The sequence below is a fragment of the Parasteatoda tepidariorum genome, chromosome 9, assembly GCF_982258835.1.
Source record: "Parasteatoda tepidariorum strain Cologne lab strain chromosome 9, Ptep-v5.0, whole genome shotgun sequence".
In the NCBI taxonomy this organism is placed as follows: Eukaryota; Metazoa; Arthropoda; class Arachnida; order Araneae; family Theridiidae; genus Parasteatoda; species Parasteatoda tepidariorum.
The window spans coordinates 57,683,916-57,696,626 of NC_141763.1; the positions used below are offsets into that span (position 1 = coordinate 57,683,916).

Consider the following 12,711-nt stretch of genomic DNA (forward strand, 5'->3'; position numbering starts at 1 on the left):
AAGTAATAAAATATTATTAACTAAATCTGAAGCAAGAAGTACATCGGAGTCAGGCAGTGTTGTTTAATGAAAGAATGTCCGCTTCCTTGTCGTCAGTGAATGCACATTCATTTACATTTTAGGGTATGTTAAGTTACTTAAAAACTTGTTATTATATTGGAATAACACTTTTCTAACATGCAAATAACATTGACATGTAAGTAACTTCTATCATAAATTTTGGGTTGTATGTTTCACGCTCAGTATAATGTATTGCATTTGATTAAAATAGTCAAATGCAAAAAAAATAAATAAAAATTAGTAGAGAATTATTACACAAAAATTTCGCATCGTTTTATCTTCCTATTCTTATCTGCAAAAGTAGTGATTTAAGAAAATACCAAATATCTCTTTAAGATACATTTTGAACAAAGAAACTTTCAATATTACTTAATGTCTTATAATTAGTTAACACGTTGAATGCCATGGGGGTCTCCGGTGACCGGCACTGAATTTGTTCGTGGCGTCACCGGTGACCGGCGAAGCAAAGATTATTAGAAACACATAATTCGAGTAAATTTTTAATTTTTTTACATTATTATCGCTACTAAAATGGTTTGAAGAAATTAATGCAATATAGAAGACACAAAACTAGTTTTATTTATATACACAGAGAAGCCAACTTGCTCCGGACAGCGAATAAATATTTTCAAGTATATATAGTTTATTAATTGTGATTCTTAGTTTAATAAATTCAATTTAGTAGATTTTTACCCGCACTATTTCTAAACAATTCGTAGGCTTATATAATTCACCACTTTTTTTAGATATGTCATGCTAAACCTTTTAAAAAACTAGCAAAATCTGTTTAATGTTTGCAAATTTTGTTTGTAGTTATTTACCGTTTGGCCAGACGGGTAAGCCATGTAAAATTAGCGTGGCATTTAACGTGTTAATATAACTAACATGTTTTTTTTCAGTTTCGATGAAATTGAAATGCGATTTCAACTTTTTCATGTTACAAACTAAAGACTGAGGTTTGATTTTAAATATTCATTTGAAAATCTTATTCCCAAATCAAGATAGAATATGTTTAAATTATTCATTTATTTATACCACGCTCCCGAAAACTCGAACCCTATGAAATATAGCATTTATTTCTTATAATCATTCATTATTATCTTACACATCGTTTTCTTCAATTATTTAAAATAGCTTTCTATTATAAAACTGAAAATTTCCAATTATTTTTCTTGCAGTACAAAGAACACTAGTGTTGCCATCCATAGCTACGGTGTAGCTGATACGTACGATATCTTAGTGCAAGTTTTTAATACTTACGAAAGCATCACTACTTACCTCAACGTAAGCATACAAGCTGTTGAACCCATCGAAGAGTTACATATTCGGTCAAGACTGAATCAGTACGCAGCTCCCCTTTATGCTCTCAAAACTGAATCTCTCAACTCGAATCAGACGTACGCTACAGATCCCGTTGTGTTTGAAGCTGGTGTATGGCGGGGCTCAGACATACAATTTCACTTTGACTTTGGGGACGGCCAATCCAAATTAGTTGATTCTGAACTGAATTTCAGATCATTGCCGTACGCTAATGTGAAGCATTCATACACTGCTGGTGAGTATGTTATTATTATATTATACCATTTCTCCGAAATAAAATAACTTATTTGGAAAAAATGTAAATTTGTTTAACAAAAAGTCACTCACGAGTCAATAAAATTTATTTACATTTTTTACTGCTTGCTTGTAAAGCTGTTTTAATTTAGCGTTTCGCCTTATCAAGAAAACAAATCTTTTTGCGCATCTGGAGCGGTCGGGGTTTGATCCCCGATTCTGCTAAGACCCACCGAATACATGCGATATACGTGCTCGATATGTAAGACGGTCGCTGAGTAGATCCATGGGTACAGGGATCTGGAGAAAATTTCCTTCCCCTTCAAATCTATGTCTAAATTGAGAAAGTGGCCTCAAGAATGAGTAGTGCTGCCATCTATCAGTCGGGTTCTGAGCCAAGACATACTTTCAACATTGCGGTGTCCTCTTATCAAACGAAAGGCTCACATTCGTAGCTAAATCAACATTCCCAATGGCAGGCAAGCTTGGCTTATTCAAGTGTGTTTATAAATAAAAACTTTTATACTAAAATAATAAAATCCAAAAGAAGTAGTTTGAATTTTTTTCTTTCATATTTAAAAATTTATTCATAATTGATTTCAATGATGCATAACTGTTTTTCTTATCTAAATAACTGCAAAAAAATGCAAATTTGAAAAATTTTTATTTGGAAGGAAGCCGTGTTTGGAAGATTTTACCTTAAACGCAGTAAAAGACACAGGTGTTTCATGCTGTATTTCATAACCAAAAATTATTAAAACCCAAAATACAATATTTTTTGCTTATTCTAACCTAAATTAATGCAAAATTACGAAAATATTTCTACGTCAAAGGGTTAACAGGATAATAAACCCTCAGTCACATTATGAGCGCGTAAAATCCAATTTTTTTATGAACTGAACAATTATATTCTAGGATTTTGCTACATAATTTTAACGATCTAATTAAAAGCGATCTTGAGAAAAATTAAAATCGAAAATTTAAACAGCTTATATCTTCTGAATATTTTACCATAATATCTACAAGTATCTGAATAAAGTGTGTACTTTGAATTATAATTAGAGCCTTGAGTTTATTTGGTCGTGCAATAATATTGTTCCCTCTTAGTAAATATCTACTTCTATTTAACTTGTGCATGTTGCTACAAACTTAATCGATAATGCCAATAAACGTTTTGTCCTTATTTGCGATTAAATAGATAATTGTATATAAACTATTGTATCGGTATAAACTTTACGGAAGTATTTCTCTGAAATTTCCTTAGCCTAATTATATGCATCGATAATATGTTTGGTATGAATAAAAAATGTGCCGGCCTGTAATACTAATACTTACCACGGCAATCTAAAAAGTAAGGTATTTAAAAATAAAAATAGAAACATTTATTTTCTATATTTTTAAATCATTTAAAAAGTTAAATTTTAAATTTATATTTTTTCCACATAAGTGAAGCTTTAATCGACGCATGTTTGTTGATACTAACAATTTGTGTTTGTCCATGTCAAACCAACTCCCTGACATGTTCTTAAGAATTTATCCTCATCTTTCACTTCGTTGTCTTTTAAATCGCCACTTTCTTGCAATATTGATACCGGTATTACATCATTTTATCATCATTTATCATTACATCACCAGTTTTTCATCATCATCACCAGTTTTACAACATCTTGCCGGTTTTACATCATCAGTCAACATCTAACCATTTTTATATCATCAACTCACTTTTGGCATTCTGGAATATTTAGCCAGAAAGCGATTCAGCTCCGACGAAGAGGTAAAAAAATGAAGAGCAATGCAAGGAAATGGCAGGGAGCTGGTATGACTGAGGCATATCTAAAACGTTCTAAAAGGCACAGAGGCACGTTCTAAAAGTCTACAAAAAAGCATCGAAATAGAAAAATAGACTATTTGTCCTTTAAAATAACATCATTATATGTAAGGAAAAAAATAGGTCGCTGTTTTACTTATAAAGCCACACATGATATTTAGATTTAAACGAATTTAGAGATAATATAACTCTGTTGAAAGTTGCCTTCTTAAAATCTTTGCGTATTTCATAACAAAACCACAACTGTCCATTGCCATGAATTCATTTTCCTTTCAGAAGGAATATACGATGTCAAAGTGACTGCCACCAATCCCTTAGATTCTATGAATCAATCGCTACCTCATCCATTTTATGTACAGTTCCCACCTGAAGGCTTGAAACTCGATAGACAGTATTATATTATCCAGTATTTAGACAACTTGACTGTACAAGCATCGATAACTAGTGGAACAAATGTGTCTTTCGACTGGTTATTGAATGACCAGCTACTTGATGATACAGGTAAGATTTTTCTACATTACTGTAACTGAATAAATTTGATGTACACTCTCAGAAAAATCTTTCCTATGTTGAACCATAAGATCTGTAATCCTGGATATAGGACAGTAAATTTGCTGCAGTTCGATTTGTACCATAGTATTGATTTATCAGGAAGAATTAATATGCATGATAGCATAGTTAAACTTTACATTATAATTCTAAGTTATTCAAGTAGTCTTAATAAAACACTACAATGAATCGAATTGATAGAAGTAAAGAAAAAAAGTGGACTACCCTGAATAACTTTTGATCCAATAATCGGATCTTCACGTTCTATGATTCAATCTTAATGGTTCAAGAGGGTAACCTCAAATATGTTAATTAATTAGTGCAGACGATATTTCAAGATACGAATTCAGATACAAAATCGTTCTTTTTTTCTGAATAAGTGTACCTTTTTATCGAATTTTAGAAAAGTTGTATTTATAAAATTTGATTTCTCAGGAACTATACGACCGATTTCGCTCAAATTTCGTATTTTTCTATGCAAAAATACATTCTTTTTAAATTATATAAAAAAATAGTATTCCTTACAATTAAAAATTTTATAGACTATTAATAAATAAAATAATGAAAAATAGTAAATATTTACTGAAAGTTATTTTTTGCATGGAATTATCTTTAGATATACGATTTTATTATTGTGTGCAAAAATTTCACATTTGTTTAAAACGTTCTCCAGATATGGCGAAATAAGAAAAAAAAATTATCTTTCAAGGGACCAAACTTTGAATCACTTTCCTAACCAAACTATTGGAACCATATTTCCCAGATTACAGCCCCCCCCCCCCATATTTTGAGGTCAGAAACCAAACTTGGTCTAAATGAAAAAGGCATATTCATTCAGAGAAAGTACAATTTTGTTTCTGATTTCGTAGCTTAAAATATCTACTGCATTAATTAATTATCATACTAAGGTCGCCTCTTCAAACCATCCAAGTAGCACAGGGATATTGTAACAGAATTAATATACATTTCTCATACATACAATTATCTCCGAAATTTTATTTTATTCGGTATTTAAGTTGAAATTTTACTACACTTCTTTAATTACGGGCCTAAAAAGAACATTTTAGTAAAAAGTCTTTATTTATTAATCCTTAAATGTATTGATAGAGGAAAGAATTGCATTAAATCATAGGGCATTAAAATACAAGTGCATAACTAACTAAAAAATTACATTAAAAAATGAAATTAAGTTTTAAAAAAATCATTTCAACCTTACTTTTCTGTTGCATCTTTAAAGTGATATAGCTGAAAAATGACCAATCATTGTGTTATTTCCGAAAAAATCATTTATGTCAATGTAAATAACATTCTAAGTATTATTTTCATTTTTATTAAATTAGGTGCTTCGCCGCATCCTTATCTCTTAATTATTTTTTCTAGCCCTTCAACTTAGAAAATATAATAATATGTATTAAATTTAAAGTTCAAAGGTTCTACTGCTGCTCAACGTAATAAATTAACATGTGTAGCAAAATTAAACAATGTTAAAAACTATGAACAAAAATAGAAGAGGGAGAAAAAAATCAACAAAAAAGAACGAATCGTCATGTGACACCTCGGTTTGCTGAAGCCTATATATATCTGCAGAAAATAAACCCCTGAAGAACTAAGTAGAATACGGCAATAAAATTTTATTTATTTTCTTACTTATAATAACAACTTAATAACCATTAATAAGCTAATCATAGTCTATTTGGCAATTTTTACTGTTAATTTTATACGAAATCGTTTATTTTATTTATTTATCTTTGTACCACTTCCAACTGTTTAACATATATTTTCTAGGTGATGTTGTTTCCTTATTTTTGTTGAAACCTGGGATATACATTCTATCTGTTGAAGCATACAATAAGGTGACAGATTTTGCCTATAAAACTATTGCAAGACCCAAGGCAATTTCTAAAATCTACGTTCAAGAAAAATTAAAAGGTACAGATTTTTGGTTGTTTTAAGTGGTAAAATTACTTTTTGCGGTTACTGTTTTCTTTAATTGGCATTACTTAATATAATGTATGGTGAGAGTGTGTTAAGACCGTTACATCGGTTGTGTCGAAATTAGCTCTGTTTTCAAGCAAACAGATTCTGAATTTCCACTCTACTAGTTAAGATGAAGGACCTACCATAATGGCGTTTTGTTTTTGATTAATTCATGGCATCAGTGTACATAAGTTGGCTGGTCAATGTCAACTCTTTAATGTTTTTTTGTTTTTAAACTAGCCTTATTTATTGGTCATAACAATTATAAAAATTATTTTTAATCCAGCCTCTTGTACGTTTACAAAAGATTCATACCCTAACAAACAATAGGAATTTAGTCCAGTCGTAGGATTGTAACGGATTGTTTTCTGCTTTAATAATAGAATACAAAATCAAAAATTGTTTCCAAACAATATAATTTTTAATGTACTGTATAAAAATTAATCTGAGTTTATGAATGGTAGCTGTGATCTAGCAAATGAATAAATTCATATCCGCTTGAAAAAATAAAAATTTTAATCTGAATTAAAGCAACTTTACTAAAATTAAAAAAAATCGTTCTCAAATTAAAACCTTAAATTTAAAGTACCTTAAAAACTCGAATATTGGCCTTCTCTGTAGCTATCGATAACATTGCATTATTCAGTCGTCGAAATTCAAATCCGAAGTAGTAAAAAAAAAATTTCGTATCCTAAACGTTGCTAGTAGTAAAAGTAACAACTGTTCTTAGTTCTCTTCTAGTAAAAGTTGCGTTTCAGCTAAAAAGTTCAGGAGAAAAATATTCATAGTAGGAAAGGTAGCTTATATTTTGGATTCAGCGCAAAATAGTATTTCTCAAATATATGTATCTTTAAATTATATTTCAACGTTTTTATAACAAATTATATCCTTTATAAACATATATATTACTGTAAAAAAATATTTATGATTATTCTTTATTTTCTTGAAGGTATAAAAATTTGTTTGAAAATCGATGGTGAAGAAGTATGTGAAAGGAATATCATTGAACTGCCTTTAGAGGGAAAGATCAGTTTTATTGCGAAAGTTTTACCATCCACAGAGAAGGCTCTTCGATTCACATGGAATATCGGAACTCCTGAACTAAAAAGATCGAATATTCCCCTTCTCGAACATCATTATCAAACTGCTGGATGGTATTTGTTTTATTTCATCTCTTTGTTATTTAAGTTTCATGTGTACTAAATACCAAAAACCAGAACAGTTTCCCTCCCTTCCCCAAGACAAATACCTAGATTTTCGAATTGGGATTTTCATCCTATGACAAATTTTTTAACCTAATAATAATCAATGACCATAACTGCAACTATTTGTTCAGTTACTAGACAATTGTCTCCTTTGATGTTTTGTGGAAGAATTAGACAAGACACCAAATTTAAAGAAAGGAAAGGAAAACTTGAAGAATTGTTTTAGGAGACAAAGTTGAGACTTTTTTTTTTTTTTTTTTTTTTTTGTAGTTTAAAAGTATTAAGCGAATTAGTAAAATGTATCAAACACGCTTGTAATGTGAACTTAAGGCCCGAGGCATTTCGGTCATTAAATCAGAAGGCTCTTTAAAAACGAAATTAAAATTTTAAAAATAAAAACTGAATTGTACGAAAATCAATTAGAATGTGGTTGAAAAACGCTGTCCTTACATTGTTTATTTATTTATTTTGGTACAAATGTTTGTGTTTGATTTAAGTGCTTTTAGTCTGCATTTTGTCTGAGGTACAACTCAATGCGCATGGCACTTGCACCTTCTCAAACCCTTTAGGAAGTCTTATTTAAGACTTCAAAAACACCTCTACAAATAGTCAGACTTTTTTTTCCGAAAGTTTTAATTAAATAGTTTTCCATAAATCTATGTCAAATTCTTAGTAAGATCTAAGTTATGCTCTTTATGGAACAATTATTAATATTGCCGACATCAATCAAACCTCAAAAAAGCTGAAACTTGAAAAAGTCTTTATGTTGTTTAACTTATTTAAACCAACCATAAGTTTAAAGCCAAACCAACCATTTAGAGAATACGCAGAATCTCGTTAAATCAGATCTTGCAAGAAATACGCTCGACCCTACTTAACTTTTTTTTTTTTTTAGAGAAAATTTGACTTGATGTTTTATTTACTTTTTTAGGTACACAATAAATGTAACAGCTCAAAATCATATCAGTAGTACATCTTCATCAACCCTCCAGTTGCATCTTGTGCAGAAAGTTGCCAACTTGACTTCCATATTATGCCAAGGACCCAATCTTGTAAACCATCTTATTACATTTCATGTTATGTACTGGTTTGGTTCTAACTTAACTTTTCAATGGGATTTTGGTGATGGTACTCCTCTTATAACAACACATTCTTCTTTTGTTCAGCACTCTTACACTGAGTATGTCTTACAATTGTTTGTTTTGTAAAGCATGTTTTGTTATTGTTAAACAATGCATGTTATATAACGCTCGCGCAAAATGGAAAAAAGAAACAACTTCTGATCTAATCATTGGATTTTACTACCAAGCAATCTTAATCATTGTTTTTTTTTTTTTTTTTTTTTTTTTTTTGCACAAAATGAAACTTATTAATTTGTTAGGTACTTTATTATCCGATTAATTTTCTTTATTTTACCTTGCATTTCTATAAATTATAAATTTATTTACGGGATTGCGAAATATTTTCTAAAAAAAAAAAAAAAAAAAAAAACAATGAAAGAGTACAATTTTTCTTTTTTCCTCCATTTTCGGATGATCTCTTATTATACTAATGTTTTTGCAGAAGACAAATGCTTATTTTTTGCTTAGGCTCAAAGTTATTAATTTGATACTTAATTAACCCGGCTAATTTTTAGAACTTTATTGTTCATTCCGATGAATTTTCAATTTATTTACGGGATAACGAAACATTTCTAAAAACAGTGAAAAATAGTTCGATTTCCCTGTTTTTCCCAATTTTTAGTTTTTACATGAGGAAATATATATAAGCCATTCGCAGATGCTTCTTTATTTTCTTAGCGTAGGTTCAAATTTATTAATTTGTTCCCTATTTAATCCGTTTAGTTTACTTTATTTTCATCGTAAATTTCTATGAATTTTACAATTTTGTTACAATATTACGAAACATTTCTAAGAAGTGTATAAAGAAAAGTTCGATTTTAATTTTGTATGAGGAAATGTATATAAGCCACTCAGAAATGTTTAATTTATGTGTAGGTTGAAAAATATTCATTTTTTACTCAATCCGGTTGATTTTCCATTCTTTAATGTTAATTCTCATGCAATTTGTTTAAGGGATTAAAAAACACTTCGAAAAACAAAAATAAAAAATGCTTGATTTCGCTTTTTTTTCTCCATTTTAAATTTTTGCTTGATGAACTATATATAAGCCACTTACAAATGTTTTCTATAGTAGGTACAAAGTTGTTAATTTGTTCCTTACTTAATCCGTTAAATATTCTTCAAAATCGTAAATTTTAATACATTTTAAATTTGTTTATGGAATTACGAAACATTTTCTAAAAATATGAAAAAGCTTGATTTTGCAATCCCTCATTTTTGGATGTTCTCTTATTTTTACCAATGATTTTGTTGAAAACAAATGCTTATTTTTGCGTATTTGCGTATACTCAAAATTAGTAATATGATACTTACTTTATCCGGTTAATTTTGATTTCTTTACCGTTAATCTCTAAGCATTATAAATTTGTTTGCGAGACTACAAAATATTTTCTTATAACATAGAAAAGTTTGATTTCGCTCTTTACTTGCATTTTCTGATGACATCTTATTATTACAAATGGTTTTGCGGAAAATAAATACTTCGTTTTTGCAGGACTCAAAGTTATTAACTTGTTCCTTACAAAATATAGTTAACTTTCTTTATTTTAACGTAAATTTCTATGTATTTTCAATTTGTTCAGAGAATTACAAAACAATTTCTAGAAAAGTTCGATTTCCTCTTATTTTTAATAATATTTTTCCAGGTTTTTGACGTATCACTTTTATTAGTCTATTCAGTAATCATATTTAAAGCTATCATTACGACTCTAGTCTTTTTTTTTAAACTTAACTTTTAAAAAAAATGCCTTTTTTAAGTTCCAAACAATAGATTGTTAATCTAATGTTTGGAGTTGTAATTTATAGGAAAACAGTTAAATTTTTAACGTTATGTAAATTGCTCTGTAAGTATATTTTGTAAAAGTAAGTTTGTAAGTAAATGAAAAATGAAAGCTCCGAGACTGCGGAAAACAGGCTGGCTTCTCGGAAGTGAAGTGGAGTAGTTTTATATTTTCATCAAAAAAGTAGATGTTTTATCTCATGCAATTTTGAAAGATTTTCTCTCATTTCGTAACACATTATAAGTTTCAGCGTTAAACTTTATTTCACGCTTGTTTTGAAAATGTATTGCAGTTGTGTTTTTCTCTTCATTTTTAGCGTGGGAGAATATTGGATAACCGTCAATGTTTGGAATGCCTTCAGTCACGATAACATTACTACAAACATGTTTTTCCTTCATCAGCTCTGTCAAAAACCTCACATAACTTTTCTCAGTGAAAAGAATAGAGTTGTAAGTATTGTCATCTATCTAACATGGCATTTAGAAAATGGTAATCGCTCACTCTCAGAAATAAAACTCCCATTTTTGAAAAAAATCAGCAAAAAACTTTAAGCAATATTTCATTAATTTTGAAAATTATTTCGTAGCGAAATCACGTGAATTGTGACTAAGTGTGCACACACAAACGTATAACGAAAACGTTCCCTCAAATCGAAACACCTCATCGTAGTGCATGCTGGGAGATTATGACTAAAGACTACTAGAATGACTAAATTAGAATAAAGACTTGACAGTCGAAAATAAAATGACGAAATAAGCTGACCGGCCAGGATGGTGGTCAAGATAAGTTGATCCGGGGTTCGAATCCTGCTTCGGGCATGGGTGTAATTTGTCTCTCTGTTCTATCTGTCTTTGCTGTGTTGTGTGATCTATATGGTGCCCCCGTTAAAGTGATTATTAGAAAAGTTATATACATTACGAGGTTTCTTCGTTTTTTATTTCTTGAAAAAATATATATCGTGAAATATTTTTTTTTAATTTTGACTAAATTTCGTTTTCTTGAAGAAGTGGCGAGAGTTATTTCGAAATCTTTGCTTAAAGCATATACCAGGAAACGGTGTCATTAAAAACGAGGAAAGTTTCGTGATATTTGAATACTCATTTTTCACCGTGTTGTTGGCGGTAGAATCTTAGCTGATAAAATAATATTACTGATAACCCAAAGTTAAAACTACGGTAGTTTTTCTTTTCTTTAATTTAATGAAAAAATAATCATACAGTAAAGAAAAGAAAAAAAAGTTTCTAAACTCAGCAATACAAAAAAAAAAGAGAGAAAAATATTCATACATGCGGCAAACTTTTAAGCAGTTTCCTAGTAATAAGTTAAAAATTTTACACAGCCTTTCGCTTTTTTTTTAACAAGAGAGAGAAATGAGGGGGAGAAATTTACATACTGCTATTTAGACATATGAAGAATTGTTTCCGATATAATGTTTTAACTGCGGGTGGGTGACTACTTTGATCGGCGTGTATAGAGACCGAGAGTGCGCGGTATCGGTCCTCGTTAAACTGTTCAACCGTAAAGTGCTCGACTTCGCGTGCAGGTCGTCGGGCTACTGAAGCGGGGGTGCCATCCCCTCCGCAGAGGATCAAAATTGTGATGGCGTGTCTTCGGATCATCCTCAGGGCTGTTTCCCAGGCCGTCGCCAATAGCCCATTGTGCAATGAATTGTGTAAAAGAACTACTACAAGTATGCTTATAGTTAGCTTAATACTATCTATTTATTTTTCGCTATCTTTTTAGATAGCGAAATTAAGTTACTACAATCAAATATTTAACACATTTGTTGATAGAATCTGTCATCAATCCTTTAATAAACATATTGCAAAGAATCGAGTAGTAGTACTTTATTTTGTCTTACTAAAGCTGCACAACAATGGGCTTTTGGCGACGATCTAAGATACGTTCCAGAAGATGATCCAAAAACTTGCCATCACAATTTTGGTTCTTAGCTGAAGTGGTGGCTCCCCCGCTTTGGTAGCCCGACTGCCTGCGCACGAAGTCGCGCCCTTTACGATATAGCAGTTTTTCGAGGACCGATACCGCGTAAGTTCCTATCCAAGCAAGTGGCCCCCATCCTCCCCCAAGCTCTTGGGCAAATTCTAAATTCCCCCCAAACTATTCGTTTTATTTAGTGTAAAATTTCCCCCCCCCCCAAGCTTTAAGTGGGCGCATTGTGCACCCACCTTCCCTGATGGGGGCCCCTGATCCAGGCTGATCAAAGTGGTCACCAAAATGACCGCAGTCCGTGTTGTTTGACTTCGGTGTTCTTCTGGAAACTAGGTCTTTAAGATCAGCCTACTGCGGAACAGAAACAATCGAATGGTTAATTGAGGAGTAGAAAAACAACGCACGTGTGATGTAGCAACATCACAATTATAGTTCTTCCATAAAAGTCCCGCAGTGGACTGATCGTTAAGACACGGTTCCCAGCAGATCACCGAAGTCAAGCATCACTGGCTGCGGTCAGTGTGCGGGTGGGTGACCACTTGGATCAGTCTGCGTAGGGACCGAGGGTGTGCGGTATGGGTCCTCGTTAAACTGTGCTACCGTAAAGTGCTCGACTTCGCGCGCAGGTCATCGGGCTACCGAAGCGGGGGTGCCATCCCCTCTGCAGAGGATCAAAATTGTGATGG

General features: G+C 31.4%; 1 protein-coding gene across 1 annotated transcript in view; it reads left to right on the top strand.

Moving 5' to 3' along the window:
* Positions 1-12,711, top strand: part of LOC107437680 (uncharacterized) — a 626,528-nt gene that overhangs the window by 573,509 nt on the left and 40,308 nt on the right. The window contains exons 15-20 of the mRNA XM_087151873.1: positions 1,239-1,615; positions 3,719-3,943; positions 5,777-5,920; positions 6,918-7,122; positions 8,105-8,353; positions 10,392-10,524. Of these exons, the coding sequence (XP_087007999.1) occupies positions 1,239-1,615; positions 3,719-3,943; positions 5,777-5,920; positions 6,918-7,122; positions 8,105-8,353; positions 10,392-10,524 (1,333 nt within the window). The remainder of the gene's footprint in view (positions 1-1,238; positions 1,616-3,718; positions 3,944-5,776; positions 5,921-6,917; positions 7,123-8,104; positions 8,354-10,391; positions 10,525-12,711) is intronic.